Source organism: Lutra lutra, chromosome 4, assembly GCF_902655055.1.
Source record: "Lutra lutra chromosome 4, mLutLut1.2, whole genome shotgun sequence".
NCBI classification, from domain to species: Eukaryota; Metazoa; Chordata; class Mammalia; order Carnivora; family Mustelidae; genus Lutra; species Lutra lutra.
The window spans coordinates 125,001,989-125,023,078 of record NC_062281.1 but is presented as its reverse complement, the minus strand read 5'-3'; the positions used below and the strand labels follow the sequence as shown (position 1 = coordinate 125,023,078).

Sequence of the window (21,090 nt, the reverse complement as noted above, 5' to 3'; positions counted from 1 at the left end):
TTGTACCTGTCAAGGTTTATGGTAGATGTGCATCATTGAATATTAGAATATAGCCTGATAGTTTTTGGTATTATTGGTATGGGATCAAGGAAAACATATTCATTGATAGTTTCAGATGCTTTGATGAACAAAGTTTCAGCTCTGGTCAAACTTGTTAAAATAGAAGTGAGTGACAACTTATGTGCAATAATCATCCCATTATTGTTTTCTTTATCAATATTTTGCAGATGAGGATACTATATAAATTAAAGACTAATTAGTAAATGCCATAAAATACTGAAAATGTGACTCAGACAACTGAAAAGAACAAAAATAATAATCCTAAAAATGTCTTATGCTTCATACTATTAAAAAGTTTCCACACCAACTCTCCTATTTGTGTTTGAAACTAAATAGGAGATGAGAAAATTAAGGAACAGAATAGGGATATCCCTAACCAAATATCAGACGACCAGAAGTTCTAAATATGATTATTTAACCAAAGAACCATGAGAACCACCTAGCATTAAAGTGGATATAAAGTAAAAATATTAAAGTAAATGGATATCTTAAACAGCATCTATAAGATGATATAATGGAAAAAAGGACTGCATTATAAATCATAAAGTCCATAAGAAATGAACAAAAAACCTAATGAGATAGAGGTAATAACAGAATGAAGGAAATAACAAAACTTTATTAAAGCATATGTAAGAAGATATAAGTAAATGGAAAGACATATAGTGCTTCTCTACTGAAAGATTCAATATTAAAGGAACTTGAAGAGCTGAGTTTAAAGTTCACATGGAAGAGAGAATTATAGGAAGAGCCAAACTTTTTAGAAAAATGAATTACGGAGTACTTGCCCTGAGAGATCTCAAAAAATACTGTAATAGTATAGTAATTTAAATGGTGTGCTATTGGACCTAAGAACAGACTAACAGATGGACAGAGGAAAACAGAGAGAATGAAAACAGGCCAATAAATATTTGAGAGTTTAGTTTATGGTAAGGGTAGTATTTCAGAAAAGGGGGACATAGATTGTTCACTAAATGATTTTGAGACAACTGGATATCAAGTTGGAAAAGAGAAAATCAGTTCTTTACAACTTATTTCATAGCAAAGAAATAAACTTCATGTAGGTTAGGGGTTAAAAATAAAGCCATAAAAGTATTTAAAAAAGGATATGGAAGAGTATTTTTATGTAATTTAGGTAGGAAAGGGATTTCTTATGAAGAAATAAAACCTCAACTGTAAGGTAAAAAACTGACAAATTTGATTATGTAATTAACCTTCTGTCCAGCAAAAGATATCACAAACAATATTAAAAGATAAATGACAGAAAGGGAAATATATTTGTAATATATCTCATAATACATTTAACAAAATATATTATCTAAAATACATAAGGCATTATTGCAGGTCAATAAGAAAAAAACAACCTGATATAAATCATGTAAAGTGCACATGAAAAGGCAATTTCTAGAAAAAAAAATACAAATTACTTAAGTGCAATTAGGGAAATGTAAATAGAAAGAAAATGAGGCACACTTTTTCATTTATCAGACTGTCAAACATCAAAAGGATTAACAGGAAGTACCGGTGGTGGGAAGAGTGACTTTGACAGAACCTCTGGGAAGGTTAAATATGTGTCAACATTTAAAAAGTGAATATTCTTTTTAGACAAAATCCAAAGTAGGAGCCTACTTTGATGGCAAGACTCCAGATTAATTCTGATGTTCATTAAAAATTAATCACATTATATAAAGTTTTTAAATATATAAGCCAAAAACAGAGAAATACTAGTGATTTAAATAAAAGGAAGTAAGAAAGACTTCAAGTAGTATGATGAATATATAAAATGAGCCTGAGACAAACTTTCTCAGAACTTTGTTCGGAGACAACAGATGGATTATGCAATGCTCTCAAGAAGGCCGTGGTAAAAGTCTAGCATTTGTGAAATTTAATGGAGAGTAGGAAATATATATGCATTTTGTATACAAACTTACGAAACAGTAAAAACACTAAACACTAAATCACAAATATTCTGTATCTCTTCAGCTAGGACTTTCTGAACAGGTCCAAATATATTAGCACTACAATTTTGCTATTATAGGTTCAGAAGTACCATGCTACCCTTGTTTCCAACACCATATAAAATGCATGTGAAAGATTAAATATTAGATGTTATAGATATTGATCACAACTGGTTAAAAAAAAATCTCCAGATAAGCATTTGGAGCTCAAGCTAATAAAGAAAACTCATTTTTAAATAAACCTACTTTTCAAAGCAATTTGCCAATCCTGACAGTGAAGTTTTATACAGATATTAAATTCTGATTTTTAACTGTAAAGCATATAAACTTTCTTACTTAGGTTAGGAGTTATAATCTGATATTTTTAAAACTCCATTTCATATTTTATTTCCATTTTGAGTTTTTTTCCCTTTCCCTTTCCCGTGTCCAGAAACCACTAAGCCATTTAAGTACTGTGGAATGCTTACAATTCTCTGCAGCCCATGGAGGTAGATTATTTTCAATGGAACTATTGCTTTCTCTGTAAAATTAATCAAGGGATGAAACTTTAAGGACATGGATACATTTCTTTTCCATCCACAGTGAACTTAGGTCTGGAAACAAATCAGATACTAACCACAGCACCTCTAGTTCCTCTGGCACCCTTAGGACCACTTTCCCCCATTTGTCCAGGAGCACCTCTGCTTCCAATTTCTCCTGTCGGCCCTATTTGTCCTTTATCACCCTGTGGATGTCATTAGTAAGAGATAAAAGTGAGAAAAAACAAATTTTTACTTAGATGAATTAAGTATATCATATACCTGGAATGACACCAGACGACATTCCGTAAGCAAAATTCTGTAAAGAGTAACTTTGTTTTAACTTAATAGTAGTAGAGACCATCACTGACAATAACAAACCATCACTACCTAGGTTATCCTAAAGATATAACTTAAAGTAATTTAAGAGAAAGAACATTTAAAAAACAATTTTGGTAAATATGAATCACATCTTCTTTATCCATTCATCTATTGAAGGACATCTTGGCTCTTTCCACTGTTTGGCGATTATCATATGGTTTTACTTACTTGTGGAGAATAAGGAATAACATGGAGGACATTAGGGGAAAGAAAGGAAAAGCAAATTGGGGGAAATTGGAGTGGGAGGTGAACCATGTGAGACTGTGGACTCTGAGAAACAACCGAGCGTTTTGGTGGGGAGGAGGGTAGGGTTTTGGGTGAGCCTGGTGGTGGGTAATGAGGGGGGCACGTATTGCATGGAACACTGAACAAATAAAAAAATAAAATAAAATAAAATAAAAACAATTTTGGTTAAACACCCAGGGGAGATCTGGTGTTCATGCTGAATTACAAAATAAGTTTTTTATCTTGAAATTTGTTATGTATGAATGTTCTCATGCATGCATGTATTTCTTGTTATCATGAGGAAACACAGGCCCTATGATAAGCCTGTTTCTATAGACAACTTTGATGCCACAAAGATCTCTTTAATGCGAAGTTTCCAGTGTACAGTTCTATATATTCAGAATCATCATTCACTGGTTTGGAGTCTGTCTTTAAAATCCATAATTTTTTTAATCAATAATATTTTTTATATAATTTTGCATCCTTTTAAAAATTAGTTAGTTGCTTTCTGTTTTCCATTAAGCTGACTGATCATTCTCTACCACCAAAATACAGCTGCTTTGAAGCAACTTTAAGTACTATAATTCGTTTTCTGAAAGTGGGAACCAACCTGTTCTATTATTGATATTCAAGTAGATAAAAAGAAAAATTAGACTGTGATCACAGTCAGGAAGTTTTTGGTAGTCATAATAATTCCCAGGGGTGCAGGTTATTGTAAGGACTTACACTGTCCTACTCCTAATGTTCATTTTAGATATAACATTATGTATGATGAAAAGAGTCTTCAAATATTGGGGTTATTTTCATAGGCAAGAATAGTTACTAAGTATATAAAAGATGAATCACTGAATTCTACTCCTGAAACTAGTATCACACTATGTTAATTAACTAGATTTAAATAAAAACTGGAAACACTTAAAAAAAAAAGAATGGCTACTAAAATTTACCTCATGCATTTTTTCTTTACCTTTTATCCTCACTTATACTGTCCCTACCTTATGACAAAGATTGAGTATATATTAGCAGAAATGATGAAATTAGACTTTGGGATAGATATGGTGTGATTTGAAGCTAAGTATAGTAATATATTTAGAACTATTGTGGTAGAATTAAGAAAATCATTTCTGTCTCACCAATAGTTGAATAAATTATTGACCCCATACAGAGATAATTTTTTCATTTTAACATTCTAGTATCTTATAAATATATCATCTTTTAGTAAAATATAAAAGAAACAAACCACATTCTTGATTCGTGTTTCTTACTCAATATATGGGAAAGCTAAAATCAATCATTACCACAAATGGTATAGTGTTTTCCTTTTCTCTTTTCCTGCCCATAGTCTTCTAAATTTTTGGCAAACAGGAGAAGGAAAAGCAAAGATCTTTATAGAAACTACAAAGTAGGAAATTTGTCTTTAAATAATTAAGGTGAGGGGTACTCCTAAGTAGAGTTAAATATTAATTTATACAAACATGCCTTTTAAGATCAATATATAGTTCTTTATTACTTTATATCTAGTGCAAATAAAAACATCACAGCATCCTATGGAACTTGGGGCACATCAGAAGAAAGATGTGCCAGAAAAAGATGTAAAAAAAAAAAAAAGATGTTAAAAAAAAATAAAAAGATGTTAAAAAAAATTACCTTTTTCCCGGGACGACCTCTTTGTCCTGGAATTCCCACAATTCCTTCAGGTCCCTGGATATTCAACATAAAAAAGAAAATAAACTGTTAAGGAAAGGACTAGATAGGAGTGTTTAAATACTTACATCACATAATCACTGAATCGAACACTATGTAAAAATGAGGATTGTTTTCAACAATAAATATTGTGCTTGTGCATTTATTTTTAAAGATTTTATTTATTTGTTTTAGAGAGAGCATGCATGCACGAGCCGGGGGAGGGCAAGAGAGCTAGGGAAAGAATCTCAAGCAGATTCTGCACCAAATGCCTAGCCCCACGTGGGTTCCATCTCTTAACCCTGGGATCATGCCCTGAGCCAAAACCTAGAGTCTGAGGCTCAACCAAATGAGACACCCAGGCGCCGTGTGTAATTATTTAAAAATAGGTCACAATGATTTAGAGGTCTAGCTGTTACTAGTGAGTAAAATTTACATATACAAACCAGCCAAGATAGATAAAATTAAACTGTTCCTTATTATAGGAAGAAAATTACTTGGTTTCAGTGTAACTATTTTAATTGGTGAGACTATAATTAAAGTAAACCCCGGGCATCCATTTTAGCAGTTCTATGAGCTGCTGTGGGTTCAATATCTTATTGAATATACAGGATTATAAAATATATCTAAAAATGGTCAAGAAGACTCTCAAAATATTATTGGAGTAGGTTAGGAGATTTTCTTTGATCTGTGGAAAAAAGGAGAGAGGGAAATACATGGAGAAAAAGGACGTAGTCACATTAAACTGTTTAAAACAATATTTTCATTTCAATCAGTATTTTATTTAGACAAACACAGAAGTTTTTAACATATATTTTTTAAAGTAAAAATTGGCTAAAATACTTTAGATGTCATGTGAATTTGCAGGTCAACAATAATTAGGCTTAAATGAGATCCACAGTAAACCAGAGGATGCAAGTTCTAAAATGGCTAATAATTAATCATGGCACTCCTTGCATTAGCTGGAAATGAAAATGGAAATCTCAAATTTGTGTCCCAAAGCTTGGCAAACTGCAAAAATGATGTAGACAAGAAATAAATTGTGGTTTACCACTGTGCTATGTAGGCTCTTGATAAATATTTGTTAAACGAATAAACAGATACCTAAGGAAATGACTCATGCCCTCTACTCCTGAGCAAATGCTCTTCTAGCCTCATGAAGTCACTGAATTTAGAAGCCAAAATGGTTAAGTTCTATTGCTGTAGTTCTAGCTGCATCCAGAGGTTGAAATGATAGTTGCACTAACCCGCGATTTCTTTGTGGTTAATGTGGAGTTTTAAAAGGAGGCAGATTAACTTTCATTAGAGATTAATGGTGTGAACTTTTAAAAGTCAGACTGCTCGTTTCATATTCTGGCTCTGTCACCTTACTGCAATACGACCATAAGTAGATTATTTAACTTCTAAAGGCTCCAGTTTCCCATTAGATAAAAGAGGTAAAATAATACCTTTCAGAAGGTTACTAATATTAAATGAGATAATGCATGTACTGCTTATTAGAAAGAATTGGACTTACACTGAAGAGCTTAACTCAGTTATCACTACTACTGTTGCTTTTTTCAGGCGTATTATGTAATATTCAAATATATATAAAAATATTAGAAGGTACAATACCCTTGTACCCAGCACCTACTTGAAGAAAAAGAAGCAATATACATATGTACATATTTGAAGTCCCTTTACACATACCTTTCCAAATATGTCACCCTCTCTCTTTACTCAAGTGCAAGCATTGCCCTCAATTTGTTTATCATTCCCATGCATTTCTTTATACTTTCACTCCATTTGCAACATATGGTTATTTTGCATCTTTTCAAACTTTAAATAAGCGTACTTTATGTATTCTTTTGAAACTTTGTAAACACACATTTTGTTTTTGAAATCAATCGGTCTTTAATCCATTCATTCTCTGGTTTTAATTCTACAGGATTCCATTTTAATACACATTTTGTTTTTGGAATCAATCGGTCTTTAACCCATTCATTTTCTGGTTTTAATTCTATAGGATTCCATTTTCTTACCAAATCATAACTTATTTAAACCCTTCCCTACTGATGAATTTTTGGTGTGGGTTTTTTTTCTTTTATGGATAATGCAATAAATACCTTGTGCATCTCTCTATGTGCCATGTCAAAGTTTTGTTCTGTTTTTTAGGGTATAACTCTTTTTTTTTTAGAAGATTTTATTTATTTATTTGACAGAGAGAGATCACAAGTAGACAGAGAGGCAGGCAGAGAGAGAGAGAGAGGGAAGCAGGCTCCCTGCTGAGCAGAGAGCCCGATGCGGGACTCGATCCCAGGACACTGAGATCATGACCTGAGCAGAAGGCAGCGGCTTAACCCACTGAGCCACCCAGGCGCCCTAGGGTATAACTCTTGAAGTTAAGTTGCTGAGTTATAGAATATACACATCTTCAAGTAGACAAGATATTGTCAAATTGTTCTCCAAAGTAGTTTTGCCAATTTACATTTCCACAGCAATGTTTGAGTCTAATTACTCCAAATCTTCTGTAATGCTTGGTACTGTCAGACTTAAAATATATCCATCTCACTGTGGAAAATGATAAATTGTCTGTGTCTTCAATTTGAATATTTCTGATTACTAAGGAGGAATGATTATCTATTCATACCGTTATCTGACATCTATATGTGAATCTCTGGCTCTTATCTTCTGCCCAATATTCTCCTGAGCTATTCTTACTGAGTTGTACATAAAAGTTTTTATACATACTCCTGATACTTGTATTTTGCTCATTCTATGTAATACAGATCTCTTCTCTCAGCCTGTAGCTTACTTTCTCATTTTGTTGAACATAACTTTTGATTAATACAAACTTGCAGTTTTAATGTAGTCATATTCATCAATACTTTCTTATTTCTTTCAGTGTTCAGGAGATCCTTCTCCTCTCCCTTCAGGAGATCATGAAATAATCTCATAAATGTTCTCATATTTAACATTTTGATGTTCATAGTTAGGTCTTCAATTGGAATTTCATTCTTTTGTGTGTTTGCACACTGGTGTGAAGGAGCTGTTTTATTTTGTTTTCCATTTGGATAACCAATTGTACCAGTACCGTTTATTGAATATTTCATCCTTTCCTCAGTGATCTTCCATCATTATATAATCAATTTCTCAAACTTCAAGATTCAAAATATACTGAGATCTGAGTCTAGGTTATCTTCTATTTCCACTGGTCTCCTCTTTGTCTTCCTGTGAATGAGTGTGACACTGACTAAATTACTCTAGCTTTAATAGTAAGTTATGATATCAGGTAGGGCAAGTTCTCCGTTCCACACACCACTGTTCTCCCACCTCCTGCAACTTGTTCTTGAAAACTGTTTTGATATCAGTCCTTTGTTCTTCCACATTCCTTTTAAAATCACTTTTCATCAATCAAATCCTACAAAAAATTCTTATGGGATTTTGACTAAAACCATATTGGATTTATAGACTAAAAGGGGAGAGTTGATAATTTTTTGATATTGAGTATACCTATCTATGAATATAAAATATCTCTCCATTTATTTAGGTTTTGGTTAATAAAAATTTTTTTCAAGAAAACTTTGCAAATCTTTTGTTAGATTTTTTAAAAATTTAATTTTTTTTCAGTGTTCCAAAATTCATTGCTTATGCACCACACCCAGTGCTCCATGCAATATGTGCTCTCCATAATACCCACCACTAGGTTCACCCAACCCCGTACCCTCATCCCCTCCAAAACCCTCAGTCTTTTGTTAAATTTATTCCTAGGGGCTTAATTTGGTTGTTGGTTGTATTATAAATAGTATTTTTATTTATTTATTTATTTATTTATTTATTTATTTATTTATTTATTTTTGTAATTTTATTTTTCAGTGTTTCAAGATTCATTGTTTATGCACCACACCTAGTGCTCCATGCAATACATGCCCTCCTTAATACCCACCACCAGGCTCAACCAACCCCCGACTCCCTCCCCTCCAAAACCCTCAGTTTGTTTCTCAGAGGCCACAGTCTCTCCTGGTTCGTCTCCCCTTCCGATTTCCCCCAATTCCCTTTCTCTTTCCTTCTTCTAATGTCCTCCATGTTATTCCTTATGTTCTGCAAATAGTGAAATCATATGATAATTGACTCTCTCTGCTTGACTTATTTCACTCAGCATCATCTCTTCCAGTCCTGTCCATGTTGATACAAAAGTTGGGTATTCATCCTTTCTGAAGGGGGCATAATACTCCATTTTATATATGGACCATATCTTCTTTATCCATTTGTTTGTTGAAGGGCATCTTGGCTCTTTCCATAGTTTGGCAATTATGGACATTGGGGTACAGATGACCCTTCTTTTTACTACCTCTGTATCTTTGGGGTAAATACCCAGCAGTGCAATTGCAGGGTCATAGGGTAGCTCTATTTTTTAATTTCTTAAGGAATCTCCATACTATTTTCCAATAATAGTATTTTTTAAAGTTTTCTAACTGTTGCTGGGGAAGAGGAATGGAATCTATATCTGTGTATATTCTTATATTTAACATCTTGCTAAAATCTCACTAATTCTAACAATTTATCTGTAGATTATTTCTCTTATTTTACTATACTGGCTGGGTCTCTCAGTAAATGTTGAATAGAAATACTGAACAGTGGTGATCTTTGCTCATATCTTTGAAGTTTCACCATTTCATATGATAGTCAAGATGGATATTAAATTTTTATTAAACTTTTTGTTTCATCTATTGAGATTATATTTTTTCTTTCTTTAATTTGTAGTTATGTGACTAAAAGTTACAATTCTTAAAAATGTTAGGCCTTTGTTGCAATACTTGTATGAGAGGGAATTCATAAGTCCTATTATTATATCAACATTCCATAACTGCACTGAACTCAAATACCCAGGTGTCAGCTGATACTACTGTGTGGCAATGCTATCTGCCAACGAACAAAGCAGTTTAAACATCATTGTGTTTATATATTTAAATATTAATAACAATTTGTAGATAATGTAAAAATGTGACAAATTTAAGTCTCACAAATATGTATAATTGGGAAATTTATTACTCTGCAAGATGGCTTGCACATTCTTCAAACTTCCATTCTCACCTCATTTTCAAGTTAATTACCTTGCCTCGTACTGCACTGAGACCAGTAGCAATCAAGAAAGAGAAATCTCTTCCCAACACCCAATGTACCGACATACCTCCTTGTGTATGCACATCTTGTTTCACTTCTCTGATGAAGGAAGAAGTTTCCCTGTTTCTCACCTGAGGCCAGCTCCTCACTTGGATCTAAACCCCATGTCCTCTTCAAGGCCTTCTCCTACACTTTCACTATCAATTTTTTGCTCTCAACTGACTCACTTCCAACAGCAATTAAATATGCTGGATAGCACTCATTTGAGAAAAATCCTTCCTTGACCTCATGTCCCTCCCTCCCTTTCTATTCACTCACTCAATTTCTCAGGTACTCTTCTAGTTCTGTTTTTGCTTCCACATCATAGCAAAGCTTTTTGAAAGATTTGTTTATGCTCGTTGTCACTATTTCCTTACTTCTCTTTCCGTCTTCCTTTGGGCTTTTGTTCTTACCACAACTCTGAAATTGCCTCCTTTTGGACAACTGACCTTCAAATAGCCACATTTAATAATCCAGTGGCTCATTTTATCTGAAACTATTTTCCATTCTTACAACTTTTTAAAACTTTTGTTTACATGGCAGCATGCTTCTCAAATTTTCTACTAATTTATAATATCTCTTTGTCTCCTGATAGACTAATGATTCCTAAAGTTACGTCACCTCTCCTGACAGCACCAATGACCTGATTTTCCCACCTACTGACATCTTTTTGAATTTCTAATAGGCATCTCAAACTTTATGTGTCCCAAACTGAACCCTGAATTCCCTCCTCAAACCCCTAAACTTTGTCTCTCCTTGTCTTCCCCATCTCTGTGGTAATGGGGCAGTATTTTGAAAATTATTAAAATTCCTTTTCTATTTTGCTTTTTTGAATATATAGACTTTACCCTATTTAGCTTAAGGGGTTCATTTGCCAAAGGGCTGAAAGTATTAAGAAAAAATTTTTCTGTTTTCATTGTTTGCAACTTTAAAATTCCCAAGTTGAGCCTAGAGTACCCAGCACACAGGCTGTTCTATATTATAGAGAAGATACACTTTCCAATAGAACTCTAAGGCCTTCACTAGATTATAGAAGGATGAGGATATGACATAGGGGAAACACAGAGAAGGCCAGTTTTTTTTTTTTTTTCCCTTTCCCTATTGATTTCAGGAATATGCATGAAGGCAAAGAGAGAGGAAGAGACATAGATGTTTAGATTTTCCTCTTCCTGAGTTTTGGCAGAGTGAAACCCTTGTTCCCTACTACCTCTTCAGAACGCAGGAAAGGTACCTTCTCTTTAGATTTCACTTGGTTTATGGCCATGCCAATTTGGATGCTCAGGAAAATAAAAATGAGGAATATTTGCTAAATTTTCCCAAGCTACTCCTTGATTCCTATATGATGTAGACAGGAACTAGAAACACCTGGGGAGCTTGTGTATGTGTATGTGTGTGTGTGTGTGTGTGTGTGTGTGTGTGTGAATAGTCATTACTCTAGAACAGTCATTACTCTAGAAAGACGGGGCTCTGCTATAAGGGCTGAAAGGCAGATTTCCTGGGCTAGAACTGAATGAGAATCCAGAAGACCTGAGAGGGATCTGCAGATTGGTGGAAGTTCAGAGGGAACACCCCCTCCCCCAAAAGAAATGAGAACTACTAGCTACAGATGTCATCATCACAGGCCAGCAGGGTAGGCGGTAAGCAAATTGACAAGGGATGTTACCATATCCCTATCATTATGAGTAACATCTGCATCTAGAACCAAGACCTCTTCACCCTTACCATCAGCAGACATTCAAACTCTCTAATGGGAAGGAATAAAAGAGGGAGGTCGAGAACTGATAAATTTGAGAAAAAGTATCGTAAGAGTCTGAGTCTTATCTACAGAGACTACTAATTTATAGGAATAAATTGTTTAAGCTTTCAGCTGAATTGGATTTAAAAATTTATTTTCCATGGCCGCCTAGGTGGCTCAGTCAGTTAAGCATCTGACTTTGGCTCAGGTCATGAACCCAGAGTCCTGGGATGGAGCCCTGTGTCAGACTCCCTGGTCAGCAGGGGAGTCTGCTTCTCTCTCTCTCCCTTTGCTTCTCCCCCTGCTCATGCTCTCTCTCCCTTGCTCACTCTCAAATAAATAAATAAAATCTTAAAAAAAATTATTTTCCCCCCAACCCCTCAACAACTCCTCACTAATCAGTAACTTAGAGCTTGTGAGGAAAACCGGATGAACCAAAAATAGTATCACGTATTTGCACCTGTTTAAGTACCAATTTGTAGCCCCATACTATGCTTAATAGTATGATTACCAATTCAGTTTCTCCAGCTAAAAATCAGGATTTATTCTTTATAATTTTTTTCCTCTTTCTCAACATCTAAAACAATGAGCAAATCCAGTTGACTCTATCTCCAAAATATGTCTTGAATGGGATCACTATTCATTATCTCTATTGCCCTCTTACATTCCAAACCACCACACCAGTTTTCATTTACATTACTGCCACAGCCTTCTAAATTCACTTTTATCCTCAGATCTGTTTCTTCAAAATACCCCAAATTATCACTAACAATGTTAATCAAACACATCTCCCTGTTTAAAACCTTTCAAGTGGCTGTCCACTGAAATCAGAATCATCTCCAAACCTCTTATCATGGTCTGCAATCCTCCACATAATCTGGCACCTTCTATTTCTCTGGCATCATGTTTTCCAGTTGCTTACTACATTCTAGCTACTTGGCCACATTTCCCCCTTTCTAATAGTGCATCTAATAAATGCCCTTTCTGCCATAGGGCATTTGTGTTAGATGTTCCTTCTGCCTAGAAAGCTTTTTCTTAGATATTCACACTACTGACTTCTTACCTTCAGGCATCTGGCTCAGTGTAACCCTAGGTAGCCCTTTTGTGACCACCTTAATTTAAAATAGCCTATATATACCTAATCACTCTTCATCCCATTACCATGTTTTATTTTTTTCACAGCACTTATCACTATCAGAAATTACCATTCTTGTGTACATTGCCTTCCCACACTACAGTGTATGTTCCAAGACAGCAGGGAACTTGTCTGTTTTGTTTATTGCTACAACATTAGTACCCAGAACAGTGCCTGGCATATAACTGACACTTAATACATACTTAATTACTTAATAAACAAAAGAATGATAGAATGCATGCCCATTCTATCATTTTTATTTAGCCTTAATCAGACAGTAACCTAGTCTAGTTGGTGTCCATTTGTAAAGAAATAACATCTTAAAAAGCATGTATTAAAGTTCATAAACCAAAGTTTATGAATAAAAGATGTAGAGTAGTGAGATATTTTTATGCTACTAAAACTTTTAGTTTCTAAGAAATGTAGCATATGGATCTACTTGAAACATTTTGCACAGTAAACTTTTGTATACTTGAAGAACATATTATGTGTGAAAAAGGGGGTTGACTGTATTCTATATTGTATTTTCTTCTGACATTATAATCAGAAAGATTTCCCCTGGTTCTTTTGTCCACATTCTTTTTTCTTTTATTTTTCTTTTCTTTTATTTATTTATTTTTTTTATTTGACAGAGAGATCACAAGCAGGCAGAGAGGCAGGCAGAGAGAGAGGAGGAAGCAGGCTCCCCAAGAGAGCAGAGAGCCCGACGCGAGGCTCGATCCCAGGACTCCGAGATCATGACCTGAGCCGAAGGCAGCGGCTTAACCCACTGAGCCACCCAGGCGCCCCCACATTCTTTTTTCTTTTCAAAGACAGGTTTTCTCTTTTTGCAGGGATTGGGGACAGGTGGAAGAAAACTTGGTGGAAGAAAACTTCCACTGATATTAGGCTGGTTTATTTTAGTGCTTGTTCTGAAATGCATAAGAAATATCTTGCTCTAAAATGTTGGCTATTAAAAGTTAACAGACCCGGGCGCCTGGGTGGCTCAGTTGGTTGAGCGACTGCCTTCAGCTCAGGTCATGATCCTGGAGTCCCGGGATCGAGTCCCACATCGGGCTCCCGGCTCCACGGGGAGTCTGCTTCTCCCTCTGACCTTCTCCTCGCTCATGCTCTCTCTCACTGTCTCTCTCTTCTCTCAAATATATAAATAAAATGTTTAAAAAAAAAAGTTAACAGACCCATTGCAACCCATTTGTGTATTCACAAGCTTATAGGGCAGACTGGAAAAATAGCAACAATTTTTAAATGTGCATGTTTTAATAGATTTCTTCAACAATTATAAAAATAAGACTCCTTTTATATAAATGTCATGTTGACAAAGAATAGTTGGCTTGATGTCGAGCCTACTCATAAAATAGAAGGAGTTGGGATTCCAGTCTATTACTTTAAATATGTGGGAATAGCTGTGCTGTCTTCAAAATAACATACCACATCTATTTTTTAAACAACTTTGAGATATAGTTCATATTCCATATTATGAGCCCATTTAAAGTGTACAATTTAATGATTTTTAGTATATAGGCACAGAATTGTGCAACCATTACCACAATCAATTTTACAATATTTTCATTGCCCCAAAAGAAATCCTGTGCCCATAAGTAGTAATTTCCCATTTTCTCCCAACCACTGCACTGCCCCCCAACCTCCAGCCCTGGGCAACCACTAACCTACTTTCTTTCCGGATTTGCCTTATTTGGGATATGCCATACAATATGTGGTCTCTTTTGACTGGCTGCTTTCACTAAGCATAACGTTTTCAAGGCTCACCAAAGTCATAGCATGTATGAGTATATCATTTCTTTGCATTGCCAAGTAATAGTCCATTGCATGGACATACTACATTTATTAATATACATTTACTAATTCATCAGTTGATTATCATTGTGGTTATTTCCATTTTTTGGCTATCATAAAAAATGCTGCTATAAACATTTATGTACAAGTTTTTGTCTGAACCCTGTTTTCACTTCTATTGGTTCTATACCTAGGAATAGAGCTGGTGGGTCATATAGTAACTCCATGTTTAACATGTTGAGAAACTGCCAAATTGATTTACCAAGTGGCCACATCATTTTAATCCCATCAACAATGTGTATTTACATCCTCATCAACACTTGGTATTTTCTGTTTTTTTGAAAAATTTAAAAATTTTTTTATTATAACCATCCTAGTCAAGTGAAGTGGTATCTCATTGTGGTTTTATTTGCATTCTTCCAAAGGTTAATCATGTTAATCATCTTCTCAATTGTTTATTGGGTAACTATATATCTTCTTTGGAAAAACATCTGTTTAAATGTTTTGCTAATTTTTCAATTGGTTTATCTTTATACTATTGTGTTGGAAGATTTCTTTATATATTCTGGATACAAGTCCATTATTATATATGATTTGCAAAGATTTTTCTCCCCTTCCACAGGTGTCTTTTCACTGTCTTAATGGTGTTTTATGAAGTATGGAACTTTTAATTTTAATGGAGTCCAATTTATTTTTTTCTTTTGTTATTTGTACTTTGGTGTTATCCAAGAAAACTTTGCATAAATCAAGGTCATGAAGATTTACTTCTATGTTTTCTTTCAAGACATTTATAGTTTTAGCTCTTAAATTTCAGTGTAAGACCGATTTTGAGTTAATTTTTGTGTGTAGTATAAGGAAGGGTCCAACTTTATTCTTTTGTATTTCTACATGTTCTAGTACCTTTTGTTGAAAAGACCATTCTCTCCCTCTTTGAATTATCTTTGTACATAACATGCTCTTGCAATTCAAATTTACTTTGTTCTATTTTTGTCCCCCCCGGGGGTTTATTGTATCCTTTGAGATAGCCAATAACATTAGATATACTAAACAAAGTTTACAAGTTATACAGTGATTCCTATATAACTATATAACATATAATCCCATATATCATATAACATAACAGACTATGTTCCTCTTCGGCTTGAAACCTTTCAATGCCTTTTTACTATACTTTGAATAAAACCCAAACTTCTTACATGATTTAAATAATCCTTCATGATCTGCTTCCCATTTATTTCTTCAATCTCATCTCAAACAACTTTTGACTATTTATTATTCTGCAACTGTGATTAGCTTCCTTTAAGTTTTCCAGAAATACCTAGACCATTCTCATTTCCACAGCTTGGCCCTTGTTTTTCCATCTACCTTGAATAATCTCCCAAAGTTCTTTGGAGGGCTGGTTTTTTTTTCATTCCTCCGGTTTCAACTTAATCCTCCCTGATGCAGAGAGGTCTTCCCTCAATGCCCTGTTGGAAGCAGGTTTCTCTTCCCTTAACCAGCTATTCTTTTTCATCACCCTATTTATGAACATCATTGCATTTATCACTACTTGCAATGATCTCATCTAAGGTCAGTGCTCATAATATTATAAAATCTGAGATCAGGAATATTGCTCATCTTGTTCCCCTTGATCCCCACTGCTTAGCAGACTTCTTGGTTCATAGAAAGTACTCCAAAACTTTGTTGAATTATTGAATGGACAAATACATTTTACAGAGTCACCATTTGTAAGGCTAATACAAATTTAGGAACATCCAAGCTAATCTACCCGCCCCCACCCTTTTTTCTTTTAAAGCTATAGAGCCTTTTCTTCCAAAGAAAGCCTGTACAGAAGGCAATATATTAGATATATATACAAAGATTATTTTTTCTGACTCACCTAATAATAGAAAACACTCCTGCCCATTCAGCATCCCTTCCTGACACAGCCATCCTGGGAGGTTCTGCATAGCTCCCTTTATGTGTAATGTGTAAACTGAGAAACCAAAGAATGACTCACCCAACAATGTACAGCTCTTTAGTAGTAGAGCAGGGATAGTGGTAGAACAATTCTTGCATAATGGTCAGTGCAGAGTTCTTTCTATTTCTGTGTTGGCTTATGACACAACAGTTCAGAACAAACAAGCCTAAGACCAGAGTCATAAAAATCATTCAGAAAATAAAGATTTAAATAAGTCTTTTACTCCCTAATGCCACTGACCTCAAATTTCCAAAGTTACTATTTTTCAGGGTTTCCTGGGAAATTACCCCAGAAATAAGAGTCATGTATATCTTTATCATTCTTTTTTAACTATTGATAAGTCCTCGCATCTCTCTGACTTTGCTTTTAAAGATTCTACTGAGAAAGCTTCTAAGCCTTACTTGGTTTCATGTTTTCTTAAGACAGTCCCCTATTAACAATGATCATATTGTTCTATACAAATGGGAAAAATCACACTTCAATAAATCCAACCAAGTTTTGTCCTAACAGAACAAAAGAAGACAATTTCATTTTTATATATTCAACTTTTAACTCCCATAGTTTCACATCTGTTTAGATGTTAGACACTACAGTGATAGATTTTTTTTTTTTAAGAAATGGATGACAGACCATAAGTCAGGCAGATGTTTCTTCTCAGATGTTTCCAAATTCTTTTCCTCTACAGTGTTATACATTTAGACAAGTGAACACTTTAGCACGTAATTCAAGCATAAAATATACATACTAAAATTCTGTTCAAAGAGGTCTACATTTTAGATTTGGGAATTTGTTACTGATGCTTCCCGTGCTTTGTTTTTCAATCTAGTTCTCATTTTCCAATCTTCTAGAAAGAAAAACATTTCTTTCCTTGAAAAACAAGTTTTATTTCTTTTTCTCATTCTCTTTCTTGTTAATTTTTTAAGAATAGGTAGCATCTTAGTGACATTGCTTAAGGAAGAATTTGTTAAAGTGAAAAATAAATCCAACATCAGGCTGTATGATTAAGCAACAGTTCCTTGGATCATAAAATTCTTTTGAAAAAATGTACCATGGTATTTTTATTGAGTTTATGAGCTGAAAGGCATTTAAAATTCCAAGGAGAACAACAAAAAGAATAAAAAAGAAACACACATGTGTTGTTACTAAAAAAAGGCACCAAAGATGTGTATGAGGCAAGATTGTTCCTGGGAAAAATTATGAAGCAGATGAAATCTGTGTTTATCATTTTTCCATGTCTTGTTTTGAGCCCCTTTTTTCATCTCTGTTCTGCCCATCACCAGCTGTCATGCTGCATCATCCCCTCCTGGGACTTGTGTCTATTATCCTATGGCATGGCTAGGCCCTTCTTTTTCTTAGTTTTGTTCTCCCCACCAACATTTAGTGTTCTGCTGGGGAAATAGACTCAGTGATTGAAAAAAATCCATGCCAAAGTATTAATAATTGTTAATGGTTAATGATTTTCTCATACAAAAATGAATTTGACAAGAATTCTCAGAAATATAATCACACTTCTTCAGCATTTGTTACTTGGCTTCTCTGTGAGTCCAGTCATGGTGAGTCCTCTAAAAAAGATGGAAAATATCAAGAACTCCAAAAAGGTGAAATGTAAGCCCAAGCCTGGTTACCTCATGTGGTGTGGCTTAGAGGAACAGAAGTCATAATAAAAGAACTAGACAGAGCCACCTCTGCCATCTGCTATATTCTTAGCTTTCTCTGAGCCTGTTTTGTTGTTGTTGTTGTTGTTTTGTTTTCAGTTATAAAGTAGGGAAAATAAAGCATCACTAGATTATTGGAAGGATCCTATGAGAAAATATAAGTGAAATTCTATTGGTCAGGTTGGACCAATAGTTTGAAGATAATTTGGGGGGGGTGATTGATTCTCTAATGCTTTGTATTTGCTGCAGGGGAACACCTATCATAGTTTTCCAGGACTGAGAGGGCAAGACAGAGGAGAAATGGGCACTTAACCACTTATGTAAAACCAGAGGGAAAAAAGACTCAATTTGCCAATTGCTGAAAAACAGGCAACGTTTCTGGTTCACTTTCGAACTTTAACTGTCATGTTGAAGTACACTGGTACAGTTTTTTATTATTTTGGGGAAGAGGTGAGATGGCATTATTTTTAATTATTGCTAAAGGAATCAAAATTATTGGTAAATGATGTGAATGCTAAGACAGCCAATTTGTGATTCATTTATGGTATTTGTTCTATTCCAGATAGAGCTTCTTCTCAGTTCTTGGAAATGTAATTGAGATTACTGGGGGCAGGAACTATCTTTGAAAGGCTAAGTAAGACTCCCATGATCTCATATTTAAAAGATGTGAGGAAGATGAACAGTAAAATAAAAAAGTAAACTATCCAGAGAGGCCATATCCGGAATATAACAAATATCATAAACTAAAGATTTAAGTAAGAGACAAGATGTTCTCATTATTTATTTACATCTTATATTTGCTCTGTGGTTAGATAATCTGTCCAATGTGACATTTAGAATTTCCTTGAAGTAATACTACAATTTGAGATCAGATATTGGTAGCTTAAATTAGCCTGCAAAGGATTTTTTTTTTAAAGATTTTATTTATTTATTTGACAGAGAGAGATCACAAGTAGACGGAGAGGCAGGCAGAGAGAGAGAGAGAGAGGGAAGCAGGCACCCTGCTGAGCAGAGAGCCCGATGCGGGACTCGATCCCAGGACCCTGAGATCATGACCTGAGCCGAAGGCAGCGGCTTAATCCACTGAGCCACCCAGGTGCCCCCTGCAAAGGATTTCTTATGTCATTCTAGAGTTAGGATATTACTCTATAGGAATAATGTCAGCTATATGAATAAAAATCAGAAATAGTCAAAGTAAGTTTGAGATAACACAAAATGTTCCCCTTCAAATACTTTATGACAGAAGTTCCATAGCTGAGGTGACATCATCAGGATAGTGACATAAGTCGTTCCTGAATTCAGCCATCCTCAGAAGACCAACTAGCAAATATCCACATAAAAGACCACCGTTGTGAAAATCCCAGAACCTGTGGGTGAGGATGAAGCAGTTCCCTAGATCACAGAGATACAGCAGACCACAGTAAAAAGGTAAGAGTAAAGATTTCATTTTGATTGCATTGTCCTTTCCCCAGAACAGCAGAGCACTGCATCAGGTGGCTCCCTTGGCTTACAGTTTCTCCAGCGAGGAAAAGAAAACCAAAAGTGGACATTCACCTTCCCCAGTATTATGGAATGCGTTCAGGGTAGCCTACTAAGGTCTTACTTCACAGGGTTCACTGGGGAAGCCTGGGGGCTTGACCACTAAGGATCAGAGAGAGACAGAGAATGGAGGCAAGGATTATAGCAACCTGTACCAGACCTTGGTGGACTGCATTTCTCCTTGCAGTAGCACCTGAGCAAGATCTCAGGCAGCGATTCTGCACTTCCACAGAGCTGAGTTGGTCTCTCTGGTTGGGAGTTTGTCTGAGGGTTCTGCACGATTTGGGTCCCCAGCCAAAGGGTCATACCTGCTGTGGAGCCCATTATATGGCCCTGAGTTGCAACCTTGCCCAACAGCTAACCACATACTTCCATCCCACTATGCCTAGTCATAGAACCTGGACAGTTATGGAGTCCATGTTATAACTCTACTCAGGCAGGCAGTCAAGCCAGCAGTCCTGCCAAAATGTTGGGAATGACCACAGAACCTGAACAGCAGTCATGGGAAGCCTTGGAACCCAGCTTAAAGTACTGCCCAGCTGTGAAGCCCAACCAGCAGGTCTACCCAGCAGCAAAATCTATCTTGTGGCCCTGTACAATTACTAAACACAGCTTGCAACCTTGTATAGGCAAGAAACCCAGCAAGTGGCCTTGTCCAACTACAAAGCATAGCATTCAGCCCCACCTAATAAAAGCTGAGACAGTAAATCCACCCAACCATGGAACATATAGCCTCCAGCCCCAGCTAATACTGAGATACAGCTGAAGAACCTACTTAATCAGAAAGCCTGGAAAGTGACCTTACCCAACAGAGGGGCACAGCCTGTGGCCCAAGTAATCCTGAAGCATAGCCTGTGACTCTATACAAACTTGGGGCACAACCTGTGGGTCTGCCCAACTGTGAAGCCATGCTTGTGGTCTCTGAACATGGAGTTCAGCCAATAGCACTACTGAGTTAGGGTGCACAACATGAGACTTTGCCTGACTACAGAGTCCAATCAGAGATATTGCCTTGCTAGGGAATATAACTTGAGACTCACCCTACCAGCTCCCCTACCCAACCAGGGTGCATATTCTCTGGCCTCACTTGAAAATGATGCCCAGTCAGTGGGCTCACTCAGTTGCAGAAAACAGCCAGTGACAACCTTTTTCCAACCTCAGATCATGGGTAGGGCCCTTGCCCAACTGGAGACCTCAACAGTAGTAAGCTAGGCCTGTCCACAAATGCTACCAGTTAACCAGTCAGCTAAATATTACTAGTTAACCAATCAGCTAAGCAGACTGGTGAAGGTCTATCCTTGCCAAAAT

The 21,090-nt window shown here is 35.7% G+C and overlaps 1 protein-coding gene across 4 annotated transcripts in view; it reads right to left on the bottom strand.

Annotated features, from left to right (window-relative positions):
- The window catches only part of COL24A1 (collagen type XXIV alpha 1 chain), a 402,100-nt gene that overhangs the window by 95,375 nt on the left and 285,635 nt on the right, over positions 1 to 21,090 (bottom strand). For all 4 annotated transcript variants that reach the window (XM_047727942.1, XM_047727945.1, XM_047727943.1 and 1 more), the window contains exons 39-40: positions 4,787 to 4,840; positions 2,632 to 2,739 (exon numbers count right to left, since the gene is read on the bottom strand). In XM_047727942.1, coding sequence (XP_047583898.1) covers positions 2,632 to 2,739; positions 4,787 to 4,840 — 162 coding nt within the window. The remainder of the gene's footprint in view (positions 1 to 2,631; positions 2,740 to 4,786; positions 4,841 to 21,090) is intronic.